Raw genomic sequence first — 23,039 nt, 5'->3', positions numbered from 1 at the left:
TTTTTTACGAGTTGTTTCGTGTTGTCAAAACACCTTTAACTGCAAACGTGTCTCATTACAGCGTTTTCATGTTGTTTCGCTGCAGATATGCCACGGTACTGCGCAGTGAAAGCTTGCAGGAACCGAGGAGGGAGTGCATCTAGACAAGACAACAAGAGAATTAGCTTCTATCCGTATGTTTTCTGTTTGCTTTGTGGTGTGCTGCGAGTTGATATTCGTTATTAGTTTGGCTGCATGTGCCTTTATTCTGTTATTCACAGCATCTTCTTAGTCAAAGTTAGTGTTTGCTTCAGCGCCAGTACGAAGTTAGCATCAATGGTCAGTTAGGTGTATATAATGTTACATGCTTGTAATAGTACAGGAATAGACTGTTGGAATGAATGGCAAATACCCTAATGACAAGTGTCTGAAATTCTGCGACAAGACTGATACCCTTTCCATGGAACTCATCTGTAATTTCAGCTTTAAAAACCTTTAATTTCTCCTTCTCTTTTCCATAAAGGTTCCCCCTGCACGATAAGCCCAGGCTTCAGAAATGGGTGGACAACATGAAGCGGGAGGAGTGGACCCCAAGTCGGCATCAGTGCCTGTGCAGCGAGCACTTTACAGAGGACTGCTTCGATATTCGATGGGGCATTCGGTACTTGAAGAACACAGCCATCCCGACCATTTTCCCCTCCTCTGAGGATGTATGTGTCCCCCCCTCCCTCCCCTGTCTCAGTGTCTGTAACAGTTTCATTGTGAAGGAAAGGCTTGCTGCACACCACCAAATTAGCTAAAGCAACTCTGACATGTTATGAAAATGGAGGGGTGTGTGTCAAAATGCTAAAATGTACAAGAGTTCATGCTCACTTGCAAAAATGCAAAGCAGTTTTGGTGTGCAACAAGCAATCAAAAGTGTGGATGATACACTTTCCCGTCCAAACTTCTGACTGGTGCTTTGTGGCGATTATACTGCTCTTCTTTGTGCTATTATACACATGCAGTTTTGTTACATTATTGTGCTTGCACTTGCATGTTGGTGACCTTTGACCTTTGCTCTCATTTGATAAACAACCCTTTCCTTTTTATTTCAGGATGGTGAGAAAAAGGGGGCCGCCATTAAAAAGAGCCCCAATGCCAAACCCTGGACACTAGACGCTGACATTGAGCCCACACGATCTGACTCTCCTCTCAATAAGAGGCCCCTCATTTTGAGCAAAACCTGCAAAAAGCTCCAGTCAAGTACAACAAACGAATCTGTTGTTGAACGAACAGAGGTGGTAGTTGAACTACCTGTGCTCTCAGATACTAGCTTTTCCTGTTACACAAACCAGTCAGAGACGCATGAGGTACCAGGTGACGGTGGGATGCCGAAATCCTCCTGCCTCGCACTGTCTCCATGCAGTGAGCCTCATTCTGAAGAGCTCGCCGATTCCACTGTCACTGTGTTATGCTGTGAGTCGCTGGGTCCTCTATCGAATGGAGAGGCAAATGTGGATGCGGCTGCCCTTCAAGCAGCACTGGGCCAGGCTTTTAGCTTTGTTCCTGTGGAAATAGTGAAGGACCAGCCTCTTGGTGAGGGAGATCACATTTCTGTTTATGAACACTCGTACTGCAGACCGGACACGGACAAAGATCAGCTTTGGAATAAGATCTTGAGTTTGCATACAAAGATATTGGAACTGGATCACAGGGAGGAGAGCACTGTGGCTAAAATCCATGCTCTGGAGACTGAGATAGCCCTGCTGAAGAGGGATGGGGCTGTTTTTAAAGATAAACAGAAAGTGTTAGAAGATTATATATCATCCATGTTGCTCTGATTTTTGGAGCATTACTGTGGGTATTTTAACTGTCACCATTCAGTCTCTTTTGCACAATTGTTGCACTTAAAACTCTTAAAAACACAGACATGATAATTGTGCCTTACACAACTTGATTGTCACTCAGTGTTGGCAGCATTGCTCTTACATTTGCTTATTACAGCTGTATGTTTTATGTCCACATGGTGGCACTGTACGACCATTTTTAAAATGAGCACAGCTTTTCAGTTGATTGGTACAAGATTTTCTGTTCTATAGTGTGAGCCATGTTACATTTTAATTTATTAACATCTGCTGTGTCAATAAGCAGTTTCATTAGCCTGTTACTATGTCGTTTAAAGGTGTCATTTGATGTCTCAGTGGTCTCACAGTATTTATGACTTAAAGCAGAAGTAAGCGATCGGTTGTTTTGGCTAATGCTGCGTTCCAGGCAGGCTTTTGAAACCGTAAATTACAGCTTCAAGTGAGAAAAGTTTTCTCCTCGGCTCAGAGCAGAGCAGAGTGACTGACAGACCCGTGTTTCGGTCCAAACACTCTATGTAAGTGATTGCTGTCGGAAGATATAACTATTTAAGACTTATATTAACACAAAAATATCGCTTACTTCTGCTTTAATTTGTTTGGTAATTCTAAATTTGTGTCTATTTACTTTCAAATAGGATTTGAGGTACTTTAATCATTGATGACGAGGGTTCAGAAAACCAACAGGTCGGGCCATGTTTTGCATGGACTCATGCAGTTTGTCCTTCAGTCTGTGCTTTTAATTGTGAGTTCCAAGAAAGCTTCTCTCATCATGCTGCTGCAAAAGTGTTTATTTTTATTTTAATGAAGTTTTAATTATGCCATTTCAAAGACCCCTGTGATGCATTTGTTTTCCTTTTTCCTCTTTGACCTTTTGTATTTGACTGGAAAATTGATGGTTTGCTTTGTGAGACCTCGTCACACGATGCACAAACAACATAATTTCACATGTGTGATAAGCACACATTTTACAGCCCTGGAATCACTAGCAATCAGGCCCAAATAAGCACCGGCCCAGTCTATTTCAGTGATGTGCTTGATTTCCTGTAACACTCTATCATTCTGGTCAATCTTCTGAAACGTGTTCAGTGTCAGAGAAAAATGAGCATTTTCTTTGAATTTGTGTAACTTGTCCTTTGAATGTGTTTCTTAAACATGGTTGCACTTGTGCCTCTGGGGGCTGTGGTTGATTTAATTGAGCATAGCATTACATGAGCACATTACACAATTAGACCAAAAAGGCAGTATACATAGGCTACATGATGTTGCCATGACAGAGGTTCTGCTTGTCAGGATAAATGCATTGTAATTTGATGTATTTTAGTTTTCCAGACCGGCTGTGTGTGATGGAGAGAAAAAAAGAAGGGCAAGGGAGAAGCTAAATTGGTTTTTGAATTAATTACAAAATGATTGGTTGCGCATATGAAAGGATTTGTAAAGTGCAATTTCACATGACTCCAGGGTGTTACAGGATGACACATTTCCCTGGTGAAGAGTGACACTACACCGGTAAATGTAAGTGGATTCCTGAAATTAGTAATGATATTAATATATTAATATTGTTGTAATTATATTGCTCTAAATCTAAGAGGGAGGACAAAACATCATCTTAGTGCGTTAGAGGACTAATGCTCTGTGATCTCCTGGCAAGAGATAAATCCTATAAATAAGTGCAGGCCTTGATCTTGGGGTACATGGAGTAATAAGACAAGTCTTTATTTGGAAAAATGCAATACTGCCATAGGAGAAATGGACACAAACAGCCAATGATCAATGCAAAAAGCACTTGACATTAAAATGTTCATAGTAAAATAAGGAGCACTATCAAATAAGTGGAGTCTAATCAAAATAAGAGAAGCAAAGGATTAAAGGCCTCATGGTAGAAGTCCATTTTAAAAAGCTTTTCCAGAAATGAAAATGAAAGCTAAATCATCATGTTTTTTATGGAAAAAAACTTTGATTGCTACAGAAATCCAGGTTTCATGCTCACCTGGATGCAAATGGAAAAGGTTGTCAGTGCTGTGAATTGCAAGTTGTCACTTCAGTGTTCAATTGAATGTCAGAAACAGGTTTCATTTTTTTTTATTTGTGATAGAAGCAACTAAAAAAAAAAGCAAAAGAGAGATACAGCTCCGAAATAACATCCATGAAATAAAGCTTTACAGTACATGAAGTCAAATGTGAATGCTGTACAGTGTGTATAAATGAAAATTCATATTTAAGCCTTGATTGTTTTTCAAATCATATTTTCACATTCTTCTTGGCACCCTCCAGCAGTGGATAAAAGACAGCATTGTATTATGTGCAAACGTTGTTACTCTGTAGTAATTGGCATGAATATGGAGTGAGCGCTGTATGTCAGATGTATTCACAACAAATTATCCAGCTGAAACATGAAATCTGTGTTTCTGCTATTTATGACGAAACATGTGACACAATACTGTAAGATGCCAACACAAATACAGTCTAATACTCACATTCAACAAAGCTGACAACAATCTAGAAACGATTTTCATCATAAAATATACAAGAAATTTAAATTCTCTGTAGTAATTGTTACAAATTGGATTTTAGTTCTCTGGATGTCAGGATGATCCTCAGGAGTTCATCAGGACAGGCTGGTTTGATCTCTTAGTATGAGACGTCTGTTTGGTTCATGCAGGTTAGCTGTAGTAGAGATAAATCCAGGGGTTGGTGCAGCTGTTGAGACCGGCCAGCAGCATGATGATGGCAAACAGGGGACCTGAAAGAGAGAGGATATATTAATGGGCCTGCAACAGAAACACTTAGTAATAGTTGGGGACCTTTAAGACATTTGTTTTTTTCCCCCACACTAACCTTCAGTAGGCGCACTGCTCGGGCTCCATGCAGACCACAACTGTGCAACAAAGAATGGGCTCCAACACACTGTGTATGCCATTATTATGACAAATGTCATCTTTACAGTCTTAAGCATGGCGTTGGACACCCCCTTGGTGTCTGCGCGCCCTGCCTGCAGAGCCTTTCTCTTCATGTTGAAGTAGATTGTGGTGCAGATTCTTATTTGACAGTAGAGCAAGATGACGGCAGGTGTGCCAAACACAGAGAGAGTGATCCAGCTGATGTAAATCCTGCTCCCCCATGGCTCAATAAATGTCGCCCAGCAGTCGTACTGGTTCTCCTCCACCTCCTGCAGCGAGAAGATGAAGAGCTGAGGCGCGCTGAAGGCGAGAGAGAGCAGCCACGCTGCGCCTATGGAGAGATACCTCCTAAACGAGCCATTCAGGAAGGAAACCATTGGTTTACAAACTGCATGGTACCGGTCTATGGTCATGGCCACTATCATGTAAGCGGAGGCGAACATCCCAACCACCTGCAAGTATTTTACCGACCGACACAGGAAGTCTGTGCCTCGGAACTTGTGCGTAATTTCGATGGAAAACTGCGGCAGGACTTGGAAGAAAGCCACCACCAGATCCGCCAAGCACAGGTGCAAGAGGAACAGCTGGGTTCTCGTGTTTCTTTTTCGCTTCTTCCAAAGTGTGCCCAAGAAAAAAAGATTCCCACCTGTCGCAAGCAGAAAAACCAAACCCAGAATTCCCGCTCGAATGAGCGCAAATTGTTCATACACCTCTCCATCCTCAGCCATAGCCTTTTCAGAGCTGCTGCTCCTGGAATCCATATGAGCGCGAATTCCTGATGTTTCCCACAAGACTCTTGGCTTCAAGGTTCAATCAGCATTTTCGTACGTCATCTAGGTGTTGGAATATTGACAGTTTGGCGTGGGAACATCTTCACATTCTCCTGCTTTGGCGCACCACGACGCAAAGCGACTGCGGGGCGGGGATGTGAAGAAGGAGCTATCGACTTGAAGGGGAAAGGGGAGTCAAACCACTCACTGGTGACAGAACATCAGCGTAATGCTTATGACATTACATAAAACTGTAGCAGATGACTAGAATTTAACCAAATGAAGGAAAACCTATTTTAACGTGTCCAAAATGCACAGTGGAATACGAATATACCCTTAAACAGTTTTAATGTATTAGTCTTTAACTTATTCATATGTAACTCTTCATAACTTATTTGGTCTTAAATAATTAAGTGCTAAAATGTAAAGTTTTCCAGACCCAGATGTTGTTTTCAGTAATTGTAAATGCATGGTCTATACCTGCCAGATGCTCAGGAATATTATTGATTTAGCAACTGATTTAGTATTAATGGCATGTTTTTGCATTGATTTAGTAATTATTTAGTAAGGTGCGCATTCCTGACCAAGCGTACCGTTAAGCTCACCTCTTATAACCGTGCCGGGCCAGGGAAGTGTACCGTGCTTAAGCACTCACACTAGCAATAGAACTGCTTGGGCACGGTACGATTGCCTAGTGTGAGTGCACCGTCATGTTTTTGCAAGTAGGATTTTGAGGGAAGGAAAAAAAATCCCTTCACTGAATACAGATTGCCTTAATGCAATGAGAAGACCAAATTTGTTGTACAAAAAGCTAGAAAAGAGACTAAAAGGAGATGTACAGTATATCTATCCTGGATTTATGACTGTGTAGTTTATTTTCGGTTTTCAAAAAAATGGTATGCAGGGCAATTTTTGAAGGCCACAAATGTTAATGTTTATTTGTTTTTGTTTTTGTTGTTTTTCTTTGATATTTAAAAATGTCTTTACTATTATATATTTAGGCTAAATACTGTTAACCTTATTGGTTCCGGTCTTTTTCTGGTGTAGTTTTGCTTTTATGTATGTTTGTTTGTTTTTCATATTGTAAGAATGCTGGGTAGCTTAATTTGATATGTAGGACAGGCATTAATATAAGCATTATGCTTCTGCCTGTGCCTTTTCAGTCACTATTTTGTCGATAATGTTTGTAGCTATGTGATGTGACTGAATTTCATCATTCATCATCATCATCATCATCATCATCATCATCATCATCATCATCATGTCCTGAAAACCCTTTTTAAACATTCAGTATACAGTAAATCAATCATTCAATCAATCAGACTTTATTTATAGAGCACTTTCCATAAATGAAATGTAGCACAAAGTGCTTTACACCATAAAAGCAGACAAAACAAAGCAAAAAACAAACAAACAAACACTACTCACACGCACACACACAAACACAGACACTCATACACTTTCTCTCATAGCTTGAAAGAAGGCAACTAAGCGCTATCTTACCCTCAACAATATTAAACAAAACCTCCTGGGACAAAAATAACATTGATATTTCAACCTGAAGTCAAATCCTTCAAGCATCATAATCACGTCAATGCATATCTGATGTTATATCTCTCATCACCTCTATGAATTGTGCTGTACACTTATGTGGGGAGTAATTAACAGCATGGTGGTGGGGGATACAGGGCAATCAGCATGAAGGATAATAATGTCATCACCACTTTACCCATGACAAATGAAAGATAATATGTACTTTCTTGTCATAAAGGTGTAGGCAGGAGAACAAAGAAGATGATGGCATTTGATGTTATCACTCATTCTGGCTCTTCAAGCCTCATTCTCTCTGCCATTAGAGTTAATACTGTTCTTGCAAAAGGTTTAGTTGTATTACTAAGCAAGGTCAATAGAAGACAAAAGGATCCTTCCATCTATCCACCCATCCGTCCCCACACCATATGTAGTATGGTATTATTACAACAGTGTCCAACAATAGTTTTGGTAGTTCTATATCTTTTGAAACAGGCAGAAAATAGTAGGCTATAGCCTAAAACCAAAATGTGAAATTGTGAATTATACTAATCTTGTCCTAATTTTGTATTGCTAATATAATGAGATTTGTATTCTATCACTAAATGATTGATTACTGTAATGCTCGTTGGCATCCTACAGTCTGGTCGTGAAAATGTCTGATTTGGGGATATTTTCTGAATTTATTCTGAGGTATAGTGAGTGATCAGGTCATGCATTTTTAGCAGTAGCCTAAATAATATTATAAATTATAAAGCTTTATGTTCGATGGGAATGTAAAGCAATTACTGTCTCTGATTAGAGGTGTTTTGACTGCACAACTCTACACATAAGTGCCTCTCACCTTTTTATGAGTAGGAAGATCTTTTTGAAAGACACCCCCACATGTATTAACCTATTATGGTAGCAATCTGCCTCAGTCTATCAGGATAGGCCTATTATAATTACTGTCGAGCACATTAATCTTCAGCCATTGTGTCACACTGTATATAAACCATCCAAGACACAGGCTACCATGAAAATCAGGCTTTCTAACACAACTCTTGCTGACTTTGATTCACTGCTTTTGCTCTTGACTGCAAAATCTTGAAATATTCAGAATGTGGCCATTATTTGTATGTAGCCTAATAACTTTATTTTAGCCTATTTTATTTTAAATAATTATGAACAACAGGAAGGGATGGCAAGTGTGTGTGCATGTTGAGAGAAAAAAAAGAGACTGGATAATGATATTTAGAACTTTGATTAATTATCTTTAGGACCTTTAATATTGAATCACTGATTATTTCGAGTCACTGACAGCCCAGCCTGAACAACAACAATGTTAATAGTTAACATATGTTTAGAGTGTTGTCAGTGCACAGAAGGAGTGATAATAGACAATTTAAAAAATAAACATCTGTACATTTTAATTTGTTATTTCTCTTTTTGCAGAAAAGATGTCAACTAGTGGCAGAATGAAGCACTGCAAAGCACCAGCGGCTACTGCGTCACTTCCTGTACTCTTCCTGTTTAGTTTTTCTAACCAGCAGCACCACATAGAATGAGATATTTCGGCGACATATTGAACGGTCTGTGTTTTGTAAGGTAAGAAGAAAGCAATTTGTTCATGATATAACGTTGCTAAACTAACAATTCGCTATTTATTCATTCATTAAAGAGGCTAGCAGCAGCAGCTAATGAGGTTGTAGCTTGTAACGTTTCACAGCTGGCTGGTTAGCAAGCTAGATTTCAAACATCATACGAGTGAGGAGTTTATTACTTTAGATAAGCACATTATATAACACAACAAGGGTAACGTTAGCTAATTGATTTGAATACGTCTGAACGTTTTGAACGTTTATGTTTATGTTCAGCAAAAAAAGACAGTTCAGAAGCAGTAACAGCTAGCTTGTCAATTTCACATTTAACGTTAGCTGTTTTATTTCGGAATGGGTTGATACTAAGGAAGCGAAAGTTTACAGATACAATGTGGAGTTTTAATGGTGTTTTAAAGGGTTTGGAAATCCTATCGGTGTCCAGTCTCAGTCGATTCAGAACTGCACCGCATTTCGGAGGAAAGTCTTGCTCTCAATAACGTCCACAAGCCACTGCTCTGTGAACCTGATCTCCCCCGGGGTGTGCACCAGCCGGTTCGACTCCACCACGAAGCGCACCTCCACGGGCATCGCCCTGGCTTTGACTTTAGATATGTCCACGACGAAGTAGACACTGGCCGTCCCCTGGATGGGCTTCTGCGAGGTCGGGGTGCTGAACCGGGCCCGGTAGTGGTAGAAAGTGTGGTGCTCCTCCTCGGTCGTGTGCAGAAAGTCCACACTGTAGAACCAGCAGGGCCGCACGTCCCACGTTTCAACGTAATCCCTGATCTGCTTTTTCCCCACTTCGATTGTGAAGTCTTTGCTCGCGACCCATTTAACGTTAACACTGTCACACACCGGAGTGTTTTCACCATCCTGCTCCTTCGTGATGGTGTGTCGGTGTTTCTCCAGCAAGGCTTTTACAAGATGAGCAGACTCCGCTGTAATATTCACCTGTGAAGGTCCATGAGTTTCCATGTTGTCGCTGGTTAGCATACAGGAAAACCAAGGTTGTGAAAACTTGTCAGCGTCTGTTGTTGTTATGAGTTGCTATGGTTACTAAGGCCCTCTGTTGGCCTGCTTTTTACTTACAGTGTAACATGTTCACCACAGCAGTATAAAAGGTGTTTTTTAATCAATTTTGTTGATTTGTCTGAAGATTATCTCTGTGTTTTTTTTTTTCATCCAGGAAACTGTGGAAGAAGCAGCAAGCTTGTTGCAGGTAGCCTGCCAGGATGCTGCATTATTTCACACTTGCATTAAAGCCTCATCCAGTTGCCTGATCAACCCTCAAGTTCCCAGCTGCTGTTCCCAGTTCCCTGTCGGCGGTTTGCATGTCGCGGATCAGGACCACGCTCGACAGTGTCACCAAGGCGGTAGGCAGCACAGACCTCATCTCCAAGTTCTCCCGCCTCAAGCCCGGCAGCTCCGCAGTCGACAGCGCCCATGCGGAGAAAGTTCTGGCCAAAGCCGAGACCTTAACCTCAAGCAACTCTGCCACTCCCTCGCCGCCCGAGAACGCCATGAAAGAGGAGGAGGAAGGCGAGAGGAGCACAGCGGAGGAGGAGCCCGACAAGCAGTTGCACAAAGTCACAGAAACTCCTTTTGTTGTGGCCAAGAAGCCGCCATCTGGTTTAGCTTCAGCGGCAAATGGTTCGTCCTCCACTGTGGCAAAACAAACCATGCAGCTGTTCCACCCGTCAGCTCTCTCTACAAACATGGATGAGACTTACAAAACTCTAGCTCAGCACATCAATGATTACTTTGGCACCAACACACAGGTAGAAGACACAGAGAGCAGGCCTCTGCAGCAGCACGGAGGAGGCGACGATCCTGTTTCTGAGCCTGTTCCTCACCTTGTCTCCCAGAGAGCAAGGGATCACATTCCTATTTTGTCTCCAGTCGCAGAGGCTAAGAGTATCGAAGCACCGTCTACCTCTCCTGACCCATCTTCACCATCAGAAAAGCTCAGTCCTCCAGAAGGGACACCCTCTTCTGAAACCCCCACAACAGAAAATGCAGATAAGTCCATCCCTGTGCCAACTACCTCAACTAAAAAAGGCTTCACCCATTATCTGTCCTACCCTCGGCCCAGCGTTCAGGCTTTTGTCGGTAGTTATATTGCCCCACTGGTCCCCAAATTCAGAGGCGACTCCAAAAGCATTTCAGCTGAGAAAGAGAAAGTTTCAGCAGTCGCTGGGGAAGAGCTCACTGCAGACAAAGCCGGAGAGAAGACAGACAGTGAAGAGGAGAAAGCGGATAAAGTGAAGCAGCAGCAGTTGGCTCAAAGGCAGAAGGTGAGATGCTCAGTACGGCTGTGAGGATAACTGAATGCTTAGGGGAATCAAAAGCAGAACGACAAAAACATTGTTAAATGTAAATAATTTAAGCTTTTGAGCTGTTGGTTGTGTCAAAGGTATTTCAGATTGTTTAGATGTTTTAGATAAAGTTTATTAAGTTGTTACATTTCAGCATAGATCAAAGAAACAAATACATGCAGACACAGATGTTAAGTCCTTTAGGTCCTGAAGAAGCACAGAAGTTATTTCAATGTATGATGTGTTTCAGGTTTTATATTTTATAAGCTGGTTCTAATTTTTGTTGATGCTCTTTGTTTAAGATAATAGCCAGGGTGAGTGTGGACAACAGGACCAGAGCTCTTGTGAAAGGCCTGCAGAGGGTCACAGATGTCAAACTTCTCACTTCTAGAGTGGAGGAGCTCAGCTTTCATCTCCTGGAGTTCCCAGAGACACGAGGTGTAGCTATCAAGGTGAGTGTGATCTTCTTTTTTCAATAAACAGTATATATAGTATACAGTATATACTTCTAGGAAATTTAATGTCAGATGAAGTTTCACAGTCCCTGAGATGTTTTTTCAATAGGGAAACGTATTCATCAGTATCATATTCATCAGTATCTCTATGTATAATTGTGACCTTCAGGAGAGTGTGCTGCCCTGCCTGCTGCGTCTGCGCCAGGCCCGAGACCTTCCTCTTCAGGCTGCTGTGAGAGAAGCACTGGCTCTAGTCGGCTACGCTGACCCAGTCAAAGGCAGAGGAATTCGTGTCCTGGCCATAGATGGAGGTGGAACAAGGTGAAGTTTTTAAGGATTTGTATCATTTTCCATGTTAAAAATAAAAACGCACTACTACTTAATGTAAAATAATACAACATGTCTTAATATTTGCTGTGGCTAAAGAAAAGTCATAAAGAAAACACAGCACTTGTTCTACTGTTTTGTTTTGCTGTATTATAACTGATGTGGTTCAGTTGCATCAGAGAATAATTCAAGCTATCTTACTAACAACCTCTATTACAGGCCAAATGGGAACAGTTATTGGTTTAGATGCAATAAACCACCTTTTTTGATAGTCCAGTTGTGTAAATGTTGTGTTTGTGTTACAGGGGACTGCTGGCCCTGCAGACTCTCCATAAACTGCAGAACCTGACCGGGAAACGAATTCACCAGCTCTTTGACTACATCTGTGGAGTCAGCACAGGTACATTGTCACCACTCTTTAGCGTTCGTCATTTGTTGTCCTTGTGGCATGTGATGTTAGATAAACTGCCCTTTTTCACATCGTTGTTGTTCCTTTGCTTTAGGTGCCATCTTGGCCTTCATGTTGGGGATTTTTCAAATCCCCCTGGAAGAGTGCGAGGAGATGTACAGGAAGTTGGGCTCGGATGTTTTCAAACAGAATGTCATCGTTGGAACGGTCAAGATGGGCTGGAGCCACGCTTTCTATGACAGCGAGATCTGGGAAAACATCCTCAAGTTAGTCCGCAAGACTCTTTCAGCCTTTGTTCCTCATATAATTATGTCTCCACCCTCCTGCCCAACAATCGAATCAGAGACTGGTGCAGGGCTAATTTCATTTGTTCTTTCCTTAAATCCATTTTTGTGTTTCCTCCAGGGAACGGATGGGTGAGGGGTGTATGATTGAAAGCGCCAGGGATCCACACTGCCCTAAAGTTAGTCACATCCTTTTTTCTGGATATACATATGCCAGACATATTTGTGCATGAGGGTTTTTCTGTTTGAGTATGTGTATGTGCACATACAGAGGCACAAAGACACTCATATTTCATATATTTCTCATATTTTCGTGTAATAAAACCAATAAATAATAAATACAACGTTTTATTTGAGTTTTCCTCTGCGCAGCAAAAATGTCATTTTGTTCAAGTTAATTATAAACGATGACTTGGCAATGCTTCTATTCATATTATCTTTGTTGTCCACCAGGTGTCAGCAGTGAGCACTATTGTTAACAGGGGCCTGCCTCTGAAAGCCTATGTGTTCAGGAACTACAGACTGATGCCAGGAGTGAGATCCCACTACCCTGGAGACTGCAAACACAAAATGTGGCAGGCTATCAGGGCCTCGTCTGCCGCCCCGGGCTACTTCCAGGAATTTTTCCTGGGAAAGGACCTTCACCAGGTATGACAAGAAACTGAGAGAACCAGGATTTGTCTGCACCAGGGTTAGATCAGATCTGTTGAATTTATACATGGAGGGTTTTAAATAATTAATAAAAGATCAAAAATAAATAAAAGCAGTGAGGCAGCATGATTTACACCAGCCTGAAATGGCCACGCAGACCGCCTTGGTGATGGAAGAAGTCGCACACATCTCTGAATGCCCTAGATTAGTGTGAGAGGGTCATTTCCTTGAAATCTTACCAATCAATACACTTCTACTATGATGCTGCATCAGTTAATAGACTGGTGCCAAGGACAAAGGCACTGCACTGCACTGCACTGCACTGCACTCTGCGTGTGTATATTTAAGATGTGTGTGTAGATTTGCTTCACTCCTTTAATATAACCTTGAAGGTGGACCTCTAATTGGTTCGTCTCCTCATTTGGCTGTCAAGCACACAACCTTAGAGTTAAAGTAAAGGGAATGAAAAGGAAGAGAGAAAGATGGAGATGGGGAGAGAGTCCGGTCTGTGTCCTGAAACATCTAAAGGTCTTTTTCCTCCTTTGACTTAATTCTGTCTTCCTAGTGGGGAATAGAAAGAGTTTTTATTTTCCTTGAAAGATAGAAATTCTGCATGGCTCCCACCTGCAATCACCACTGTCTGAAAGGATCTTTGAGGTCTAAAATGGGAAAATACACTCTATGTAATGAGCTTCACATCACTCTTCACCGTTCACAAGTGATGTGAATGAGTGATTACAGAGTATTACTGGATGCCAGCTCTTTTTCCCGACAGACATGAATTGGGAGGAGGTTAAGTAGTAGGTTCAAGGATGGTAGATTAGGTTTAAGTAGCAGGCCGGTGACTGAGAATCAGGCTGTTAAGGTTCCTGTGCCGTTGCAGTGATTATAATTCACTCTGTGTAAAAGCATCTGATAAATGACTGGAGTGTAATCATCAGTATTAATGCATTCTCTTCACCACCACTACAATCTTTTATCATGCTTGGTTGTGCCTTTTGGGAGCTGTCCAAATAAAGTTGTTTTAATGTTATTTCATGTAGTTTGATTATTAGGCCAGATATCTTTAGATGTCTTTATGAGCAGCAATTATGCTCAAGGCTTAGCTTCATTTTGATAACCTACTTAGGCAAAATTAGCCTTATCCCTGCTTTAAACAAGTATTTCTATCCCCTGCCAATTCCTAATGTAAGAGCTCTGGTAGACAACCCTTTACTTTGTGTTTTAAACAATAACACGTCTTAATCTGCATCCCACTCCCTTATTCACTGACATGAGCTTTGATACTCCTCGGCATAATGAAAACAAATGGCTTACTAGTCTTTTTTTTAAATCTAAAAACCTGATATAAGTTAGAGATACAACTACTGTGTATGCAACTTGTAGCCAGAGAAATTTGCATTTCTTACTTTAAATTCTGTGTTAAAGCCGATATTGTCTGTGCATGACAGCACACAACTGGTTTCTGATCCCACAGGCTACAGACCTCTATCTTTGTAGCTCCAACACTGAGATCAAAATATGTATTTTTGTCTAGTTTCTAATGTAAGTGGTGATTATTTCCATTTCCTTCTATAATATTTTTGTGTGCCAGTGTTACTGTATCTGTTCCCACCGACGTCTCTGCACACTATGACAGACAGGATGGAAAAATGGGAAGTGAATGAGTTGTGTATGTGTGAGTTGTTCTCCACATTCCTCTTGGAGCTTCATAGTTTTTTTTTTCTTTATAACAGTTGGAGCTAGCGTTGCCACCCACTGGTCTCACTCCCACTCTAGTTTTCAGCACTAGCGGCGGTATTTCTCAGGAGAATTCTGCCATCGCACGGCATCAAAAATACGCACACACAGAGACACGCTGACAGACTCAACTTGGTGGTAAAACCAAAATATTTCTCCCTGAGCTGCAGGTATTTATTATACCACTTAAACGATACATATATATAAAATCCAATGGTTCCCCAGCACAGGTTGTTGAACCATATCAGCCCTTTGTTTATGTCCTCATTCAGTTTAGGTAAAACCCCTGGGTGAGAGGTTGAGGGTCAGAGCTGAGGAGCAGCTGTGTAATTAACCTTGTGTCTCAAGAGTGCAAACTGTGCTGCACTGTTTCAATAGCTCACACCTGAGGGTAAACAGCTTCATAATAAAGCTCAGGATGATATGTATTTAAATTTGTCACATAATAATACCAGGGAAGCACAGTTAATTTGATATCCCTACCACCCATGTTTATAGGCTTTATTGGTGTGTCTTTTTTATAATTGGTTGTGGACTGATATTTACTAAAGCTGCATATTGTTTGCCTTTACCCAGAAGAAATAGACTATTGGAGTAATTCTTTAAAATACCTTCCTACTGCCCCCCCCCCCCCCCCCCCCCTCTCTAGAGGCGTAGAAATGACCTTTCCCCCTGCTCTGCTTGGGAGTGTCAGACCTCATGTGTGCCACACTCTCTGTCTCTATTAGTTCCTGCCAAAAGCACTTGAGTGGTTGGAGAAGGTCCAGCACCGGACTTGGTGGGGGGAAAAGACTTAAAGAGTATTCAGCACTAAATCGGTCCAGGCATCCATTCAGCTTGATTGTCCCTCTCCTCTCGTTGGCGGCATCATTTAGGTCAGCAGCTCTTTCACAAAGCCGGTAACATTAGTTAGTGAAAACGACAACACGGCTAATGGAAGAAGAAGCAAGAAAATAATTAACGAGAGGCTTAGAAATTGACTCGGTTTTAGAGCAGTGAAATGTTTGTATCACTGAATTCAGTATAGCTATTAGACTGATCATTTAGGTCGTTTCTGGTCGAAATGATAAAAATGGTTTACTCTAGCTGCTGATAGCTGCTAAAAACAGCTTTTCCTACTTGTTTACCTCTGAACAAAACTGTGCTGTTTGCCAGAGGAGCACATCTCTCATGCAGGGGCTTCTTTTGCTCCAGCTTTAAGCTGCGTAGCTCTGGGACAGGACAGCTTGCCCTCATTTGTCCCCTACAGGCTGTCACAACAAATACATCCAAACCAGAGGTACCTGTCACAGATACAAAGTTTCCTTTATGTGATTTTTCAGTAAACACATTTGACTGCAGAGATGCTGATGCAGAGCTCTCTTCTCTTTCACTTTAGGACGGAGGACTTCTGATAAACAACCCCACAGCGTTGGCCATCCACGAGTGTAAGTGTCTGTGGCCAAACACACCTCTGCAGTGTGTGTTGTCTCTTGGCACCGGGCGCTACGAGACGGCAGGGAAGAACAACACGACCTACACAAGCCTGAAGACCAAGCTCAGCCACGTCATCAGCAGCGCCACAGACACAGAGGGTAGGACCACACAGATTGTTGTCTGATATCCCTTTTTTAAATAAAGCACAGATAAGAAATGTGTGTCAGTGCAGAAATGAAATGAAAATCAAAATTTTTCCCCCCTGTTTTAGAGGTGCACACTATGCTGGATGCCCTCCTGCCTCCTGACACATACTTCCGTTTCAACCCCTACATGAGCGAGGACATCCCATTGAACGAAAGCCGCTTGGAGAAGCTGAACTTCCTCAAGGGCGAGGGGGAGCGCTACCTGGAGCGCAACGAGGCCAAGCTGAGGAAGGCAGCCAGCGTGCTGGGCCAGGAGAAGAGCACCATCCAGACACTGGCAGAGTGGGCCAAGCTCAAGGCCGACATGTACGAGGGACTTCCCTTCTCCAAGCTGTAGCTGTTGTCTCAGCAACAGTGAGACCACAAACAGAGTTGTTCAGGTAAGAAGAACTAGAGTGTAAAAATCTACCAATACCTGAAAGGGATCAAACCGGACACATTTTTAGGTATAAAGGAAGCAGAAATGAAATGCTAATCGTTCACGAGGTGTGATCAACACCCAAAAACACTAAAAGACGATTAATCATCAAAAGAAGATACTATACTATACTAGTACTATAAAAAAAATAGTATGAAATTACAAGTGTGATGTAATTTATTCTTTGTGAGACAATATGTCTGAAAGAGACGGAAATAATTCAGCACATATTGACTGATCAGAGAGAAAATGCATGAGTTCAAGTTCATAACTATATGAATTTTAAAGTGACTGAAAGAATTGATTTGATAATTGATTTTGACTGTATTACAGTTAACAGTTTGAAGAGTTAATGGCATGGAAGGATAATTGTGGTTATTTTGTCAAGACATAAGATTTATGTTCTTTTGCATTTTCGGTAACTTGAATATATTAAAATGTAATTCATACATGATTGTTTAGTGATGACATAAACATGACTGCCTATTTCTAACACTGTACAGGAGAAAGACCTCATGCACTTTGTAAAATAGAATTCTTAACCGAGAGTATGTAAATAATATTTGAAGTCAGAGTGATATATAGAATTTAGGAGTAGGATTAAAGAAATCTGCTTTACTGTGTTGACACATTTACCCACACTGAAATATGTTCTCATACTTTTAAAGTATTAGAACGTGATCAGTGTTATTTCCTCATGGTACAACACATGTTCTGCTTTGTTCTCTGAACTGTGGCCTGTGAATTAGTGCAAAACCTTTGGCTTCACCCTCAGCCTGAATTCCTCGATCCCAGATTTTGATGCTGTACACTTTATAAATATGACATTTCACATTATCCCCAGATTTCCTCCCTTCCTCATTCATTTGTGGAATGCAAAAACTAAAAAGGTGTCATGAAATAATAAAACTTGGTTATCAAAACCTTGATATAAACTCTGTTCTTTTGACGTCTGACCTTTGGGTGGCTTTTTTTTCTTCTAAATTCCGCTGTAGAATCATAATGCTGTGTAATTTGATTTTGATTGTGTTTACCTATTATTACATTTCGACGCCTCATACTTGACACAAACACACATCACAAGGAGCCCCACAATAGGGTCGCCACAAAGGAATGCCAAGTGTCTCCCGATGATGAATTGCTTTTGTCTCCAATTGTACACATTGATTTTCTGCTTTGCTTTGGTCCCATTGAACATCCACACATTCCATAGCGTCATTCCTCCCAGTCACACCGTCGTTACCCCAATCAACATGAACAATAAGCCACATGGATTCATGCTTCCACACCTCCACAGCAATGACACATGCCAGAAACATAGAATAATATGTCACATTTCATTCATCTGATTCCTCACTCCTGTCAATCTAATAATAACTTGTATGACTTATAGATTGATGGCCTGTATTTGTCCCCCAGTGCCATCTTGAGCTTCACCACGGTACGTTTCACCCAGACGTCAAGGCCTGATTTATGGCTGTGCTCCCTACGTTTTCACTCACACTAGAGCGGTCTTATCGGTGGATTAGCTGAGAGTGGAGTGACAGATCCTTCACAAATATCTGAACTTAAACACTGACAGTATTGCTAAAAATGTACATTCTAATCCAAGATTACTGTTTCTCTTAGGGAGAGATATGCAATGAAATTGTAAAATAAAAAAACCCAAACGTCTCTCTTTTAAAAAAACAAAAACAAAAAAAACTCCATGCTGTGTGGCTGCATGTCATTCCCCCTCTCTCTATCTCCCTTCTAAACTACGCTATCAAATGAAGACAAAAAAAGCCCCAAAAATACACTTAAAAAAAATAAAAGAACAACTGCTGAAGCTCAGATAATACACAAATTCCTTAAAAAGCCAAACCGCACTCTCTTAACAAATGTTAATTCTTTATTATAGTGAATATGATTTAAAAAAGGCCTTCCTTGGGCACACTACTCTTTAAATGCACCTTTACCTTTACTCTTTATACCATGCTTGTTGTGCATCAACCAGCAGTGCAGCACAATTTCCTTTCACCTCCCCTATTGTTTTCAGTGGTATGAGACGTTTCATACATGGAAACATCAGCACCCAAGCTCATGAAACCACAGCATTTAGGACAACAGATTCCACAAGAAGTTAGAGAGAGGAAACATTTTTTATTCTTTAAGTGAACCCACAAGCTGCATTTTGGTCATAATATCCAGGTTTTGAGTCAAATTTCAAAACAGATTTGCAGGACAAATTGCCTTCTCAATAAGCGTGCTGAGGTTTTGTTGATATCTGTGAGAGCCCACCGCCACACAGCGCAAAGTATTATTCACGTCTCCTGTCAGACTGAGGAGACTGAGTATTGCAGACAAGACAGACAAATGAGGTGAACAGGAGATTAACACACTGTGGCGATGTTCATCCTGCTGACAGTCTTCCCGGAGCATGAAGCAGCCTAAAGTGCCAAAGTAAAGCGAAGTCTGCCAGACAGACTGTGTTTACATGACGGAGTGGGAAACGTATATAATTATGGTTCATACCACTGCTATTAGTTGCTTGTTGTGGCAGGAGCTGTCTGTCCTGTCCTCTATCTGTCCTCCTCCTGTCTGTCCTCCTCCTCAAACAGAATTGGATTGTTTGGTCTCATGGTGTTCCCTAGCAACCGTCATAGTTCCCCTTCTCATTTACAGTCCTCTCAATGTATGCGTGCCCACGTTCGCCTAAATTTGGTCCTGATCTTGCAGACATGTTACACAATCGGCCTCTTTTTATTTTGTTGCTCTAAGCTGGCTTTCATAAGTTGAACTTGTAGAATAGTGTCATCACATTTAAGTTTGCTATCAATATCTAAAGCTGTGATATTTTTATTCTCTTGTTTTCAAGCTCATACACGCTATCCATCAGCCTAACGTCTGCCATTATCTTGCACAACAGGAATTTGTTCAGTCATGGCTTATGCCACAAATACATAAACACAGGTACATAACAAGATGTTATCATAGTTTATAGTTCAGTTTATAGTGGCTCGGGCTCCAATAATGCAAGAGAACCAACAAATAGGCCACTCAGGGGTTAGGTGTGTGTGTGCATGTGTGTATGTGTGTGAAGACCTCACAGGAATAGAAATGAGGGAGAAGGAATTGATTCATATCCAATCTGTCGCTGCAGAGGACAAAAAATAAAAGGAGGAAGAAATCAGCCAAAGGGCTCGAGGAGGATTCACCCCTACTCATCCAGTCCTCCTGCCTGGGTTCTCCTGGGGTAAGTGATGTGAAGAAGGCTCTACCTATCAGTGAGAGGAAGACCCCAACAGCTGCACATCAGTGTTTGTCAGACATAACTCACTGACCATGTTAAGAAGGCTGCTATGTAAACAGTGTGGGAGCAGGTATCTGGTAGCTGTCAAAGAGGCATTGTCTCAGTATAATATATCCTAGTGTGTATAAACTGGTTCTTAAACACAGTACTCCAGAAGTTTGGGAGAAGATCCTAAAAGTAAAAGCAAATGTTTTTACTTGAAAACCTTTTTTTTTTAATTTTCTTTTTTTTTTTTAACAGAAAACTAAAAAAGAATTAAATAATGTCTGTTAATGATTTTACAGAGTCACTGTTGGAGAAACATTAATGAAATTGTTGAAAGTGCCAAGAAGAATTTCACTCTCGACAGCGGCATGCCAATAATGTTACACTGTAAAAAAAACAAAAACAAAAAAAAAAACATCTGTCTGTCATCACGTCTCCTCATTGAGAAGAAACAGCAGAACAGTTTACACAGTGGTGTTGCTCTCCACAGAGCTTTGCCAGTCCGTTGGCGTGGGGACACACCTACACACACACACACATCCTATTTGTCCACCGGCTCTCCATGGATGTCTGTGTTTTTAACCTGCCATTGCATCTTCAGTACTAATGTAAACTAAGTCCTCTAGATCAACATTAATAATCCTTACTGTTCTCTAAGTCACACCCATAGGGAGTCATTTTGTATTTATAATAAGTGAGAAGGTGCACATACATGCACATTAACACCATCACCAACAACTCCTCATTCCCAGTCTTCCCCCAGGACGTGTCACCATTATAATAGCAGCAACAACACATGGCTTAGTTGTGAATGCTTGTGCCCCTCGGCCTGTATGAGTGTTACTGCATGTGTTTATCATGTGAAGAAGCTGTGCATGTATATCCACACACTGCTGATGACCTGGCTGTACATGGCTTACAGTGAGCCACACATGCTCCCAGGTTTGACCTTTTACACTTCTCTTTGAAAATGTGCAGCCAGCCACTGTTTAACCATGAGTCAAGTGAAAAAACAGCATGTCTGATCATCGCTGGTTGGTGTTAATGATAAAGTGTTAATGTGTGTAAGACAGGCCTGGTCTGGCTACTCACTCACTCACTCACTAACACAGCTGTCATGTGAGAGGAAGGGTCTGCAATTCAAAGTGTTATACGGACCGGTGGGTCAGTAATGATAATGTAATGTGCAGTCAGGTGTGTGTGTGAACATAGGCCACCTGTCCTGTGCTGACAGAAAGACACCCGAGACACTGACACATCTAGAACTATAGTATCCACAATGAAAGGAAGTCCAAGTGGCAAAGCTGCATAACAATAAAACCAAACAAATCAGGCAAATAACTAAAGTAGGAAAGAGAAGAAGAAAAATTATTAGGCCTAATTCTCAAAATATTTAACAAAACCAAATGTTTACCACAGACAACACTGCTAATTTTATTTTGAACGTAGGCTACACAAGGTGCTTTTATTAAGATGACTACAGTGTTGTGTCGGGTATTGTTTCTATCTGTCTGCAGGTCTCTCTGCTGCCGCTCATTTCAACGGGGTCGCTGCAGTTGCAATATTTTTTTTTATCTCTTTCTTTCTGCACCGGATTGGCATCCAGAAGATGGCAGATGGAAAACGAAGAGGTCTCACTCTGATATAATCTCCGCTCCAAGTGGCCTCATGTATTATACTGGAGCTGGAACAATTAGTTGATTAATAGACAGAAAGGAAATAGTGTGACAGTTATTTTGTTAATGATGTTAGTCACTTTTAAGCGAAGATTTCAAAAAGTCAGCTGGTTCCAGCTTCTAAATTGTGTAGCTTCCTCTTGTCTTATGTTGCAAATAAATGCATTTCTTTGGTTTTCATAGCAACGGTACCTGCAAGCCACTGAGGAGGAGAGCGCGTGCGCAGGAGGTAAAGATGCCCACGCTCCTATGAGCCGGAGGATGGAGCAGGTTTTCCGCTGGGGGGAGAGAGTCGTCTTCTCGAGAACATAGACGATCTTGGGACGCTGCTGGTTTTTGACAGCAGCGGGGGAGCTGGTGAGGAGGAGAGAGAGGATCCGTGTAGACCACAGCTTGCTGCTGCAGCGGCTGAGGGGGACGGACACACACGTACACACAGCCACTGGCTCGGGTACGATCCCTCAACCACACGCACACACACACAAACACACACGCGCGCACACACATAGCCTACACATCATTTTCTACAGCATCAACTCACACAGTCAGACCCGGTGGAGGAAAAACAGGAGCCGGTTTGCAGACGGTGAGTTTGAATATGCCTCTCTGTCTCTTTTTTTTATTTCATTTATTTTATTTTCTCATAATCGTTATCTTCTGTGTCATCATATGTGGCTGGAGAATAATGGTGCAGTGCATGTGGCAGATCGTTTTTTTTTTCTTCCTTTTTTCTTTTTTTCTTATTTGCCACAGCATCCCGATGATGCTGGTAGGACTAGGACGACCAGGTGCAAATAAAATAGCAATATGGAGGCGCCTGACGCCTTCTTCTCCTTCTCCTCCTTGTTCTTCTTTTCCTTCTTTTTTTATCTGGATTGTGCTGAGCTTCAAAGGCAGACCAATGCAGTCTGTGCACTCACCGCACTGCATGCACTGCATCCTGAGGAGCGAGCATCAAAGCGAGCAGAGGGGAGGGAAATGCAATGTGTTGATCGGCTGCTGTATTGGATGAATTTATTCAGCGGTGGTTTCAGCGGCGCGGTTATTGTTGCTGGTGCCGGCCGGTGCAGGCAGGCAGGCAGGCAGGCAGGCCCTCAGCGCTGAGAGGATTATTTGATGTCTGCCAGAGATGCTGCCAGCTGTAAGCTCAGCTCCTCTGCCTAACCTTTTCCACTAAGGCCTTGCTTGCTCACATTATTAGATGGAGGAGCCTGGAGATGCGGGCAGGCCAGTCAGCAGGTGTCTATTGATCAACAGAGGAC

The 23,039-nt window shown here is 41.7% G+C and overlaps 4 protein-coding genes across 4 annotated transcripts; 2 read left to right on the top strand and 2 right to left on the bottom strand.

Annotated features, from left to right (window-relative positions):
- The first annotated feature begins 40 nt into the window (after positions 1 to 40).
- On the top strand, positions 41 to 2,033 carry LOC311006982 (THAP domain-containing protein 5-like). The gene is made up of 3 exons (XM_084000056.1): positions 41 to 173; positions 503 to 689; positions 1,077 to 2,033. Exons 1-3 carry the CDS (start codon positions 88 to 90, stop codon positions 1,800 to 1,802), a joined length of 999 nt encoding a protein of 332 aa, XP_083856182.1. The 5' UTR covers positions 41 to 87; the 3' UTR covers positions 1,803 to 2,033.
- A 2,453-nt stretch (positions 2,034 to 4,486) lies between these two features.
- Positions 4,487 to 5,484, bottom strand: avpr2l (arginine vasopressin receptor 2, like; the record flags this gene model as incomplete). Its single annotated transcript, XM_083999415.1, has 2 exons — positions 4,487 to 4,566; positions 4,662 to 5,484. The coding sequence occupies 2 exons, from the start codon at positions 5,482 to 5,484 to the stop codon at positions 4,487 to 4,489; spliced, it is 903 nt and encodes a 300-aa protein (XP_083855541.1).
- A 3,074-nt stretch (positions 5,485 to 8,558) lies between these two features.
- pnpla8 (patatin-like phospholipase domain containing 8) lies at positions 8,559 to 17,701 on the top strand. Its single transcript, XM_083999466.1, has 10 exons — positions 8,559 to 8,610; positions 9,790 to 10,897; positions 11,221 to 11,370; positions 11,543 to 11,694; positions 12,006 to 12,100; positions 12,204 to 12,375; positions 12,515 to 12,572; positions 12,847 to 13,041; positions 16,163 to 16,358; positions 16,472 to 17,701. The coding sequence occupies exons 2-10, from the start codon at positions 9,935 to 9,937 to the stop codon at positions 16,741 to 16,743; spliced, it is 2,253 nt and encodes a 750-aa protein (XP_083855592.1). The 5' UTR covers positions 8,559 to 8,610; positions 9,790 to 9,934; the 3' UTR covers positions 16,744 to 17,701.
- On the bottom strand, positions 9,057 to 9,578 carry akap14 (A-kinase anchoring protein 14; the record flags this gene model as incomplete). The annotated part of the gene is made up of 1 exon (XM_083999414.1): positions 9,057 to 9,578. The coding sequence occupies one exon, from the start codon at positions 9,576 to 9,578 to the stop codon at positions 9,057 to 9,059; it is 522 nt and encodes a 173-aa protein (XP_083855540.1).
- Positions 17,702 to 23,039: the final 5,338 nt, after the last annotated feature.

Source organism: Trachurus trachurus (genome assembly GCF_905171665.1).
Source record: "Trachurus trachurus genome assembly, chromosome: 23".
Taxonomy (NCBI): domain Eukaryota; kingdom Metazoa; phylum Chordata; class Actinopteri; order Carangiformes; family Carangidae; genus Trachurus; species Trachurus trachurus.
The sequence above is the reverse complement of the archived record's forward strand: the minus strand, read 5'-3'. Positions and strand labels throughout refer to the sequence as shown.

Coding starts and splice junctions, on each gene's coding strand:
- LOC311006982 (XM_084000056.1), top strand. CDS start 88: ATGCCACGGTACTGCGCAGTGAAAGCTTGCAGGAACCGAGGAGGGAGT. Junction 174..502: donor AAGAGAATTAGCTTCTATCC/GTATGTTTTCTG, acceptor TTTTCCATAAAG/GTTCCCCCTGCACGATAAGC. Junction 690..1,076: donor TTTTCCCCTCCTCTGAGGAT/GTATGTGTCCCC, acceptor TTTTTATTTCAG/GATGGTGAGAAAAAGGGGGC.
- pnpla8 (XM_083999466.1), top strand. CDS start 9,935: ATGTCGCGGATCAGGACCACGCTCGACAGTGTCACCAAGGCGGTAGGC. Junction 10,898..11,220: donor AGTTGGCTCAAAGGCAGAAG/GTGAGATGCTCA, acceptor TCTTTGTTTAAG/ATAATAGCCAGGGTGAGTGT. Junction 11,695..12,005: donor ATAGATGGAGGTGGAACAAG/GTGAAGTTTTTA, acceptor TTTGTGTTACAG/GGGACTGCTGGCCCTGCAGA.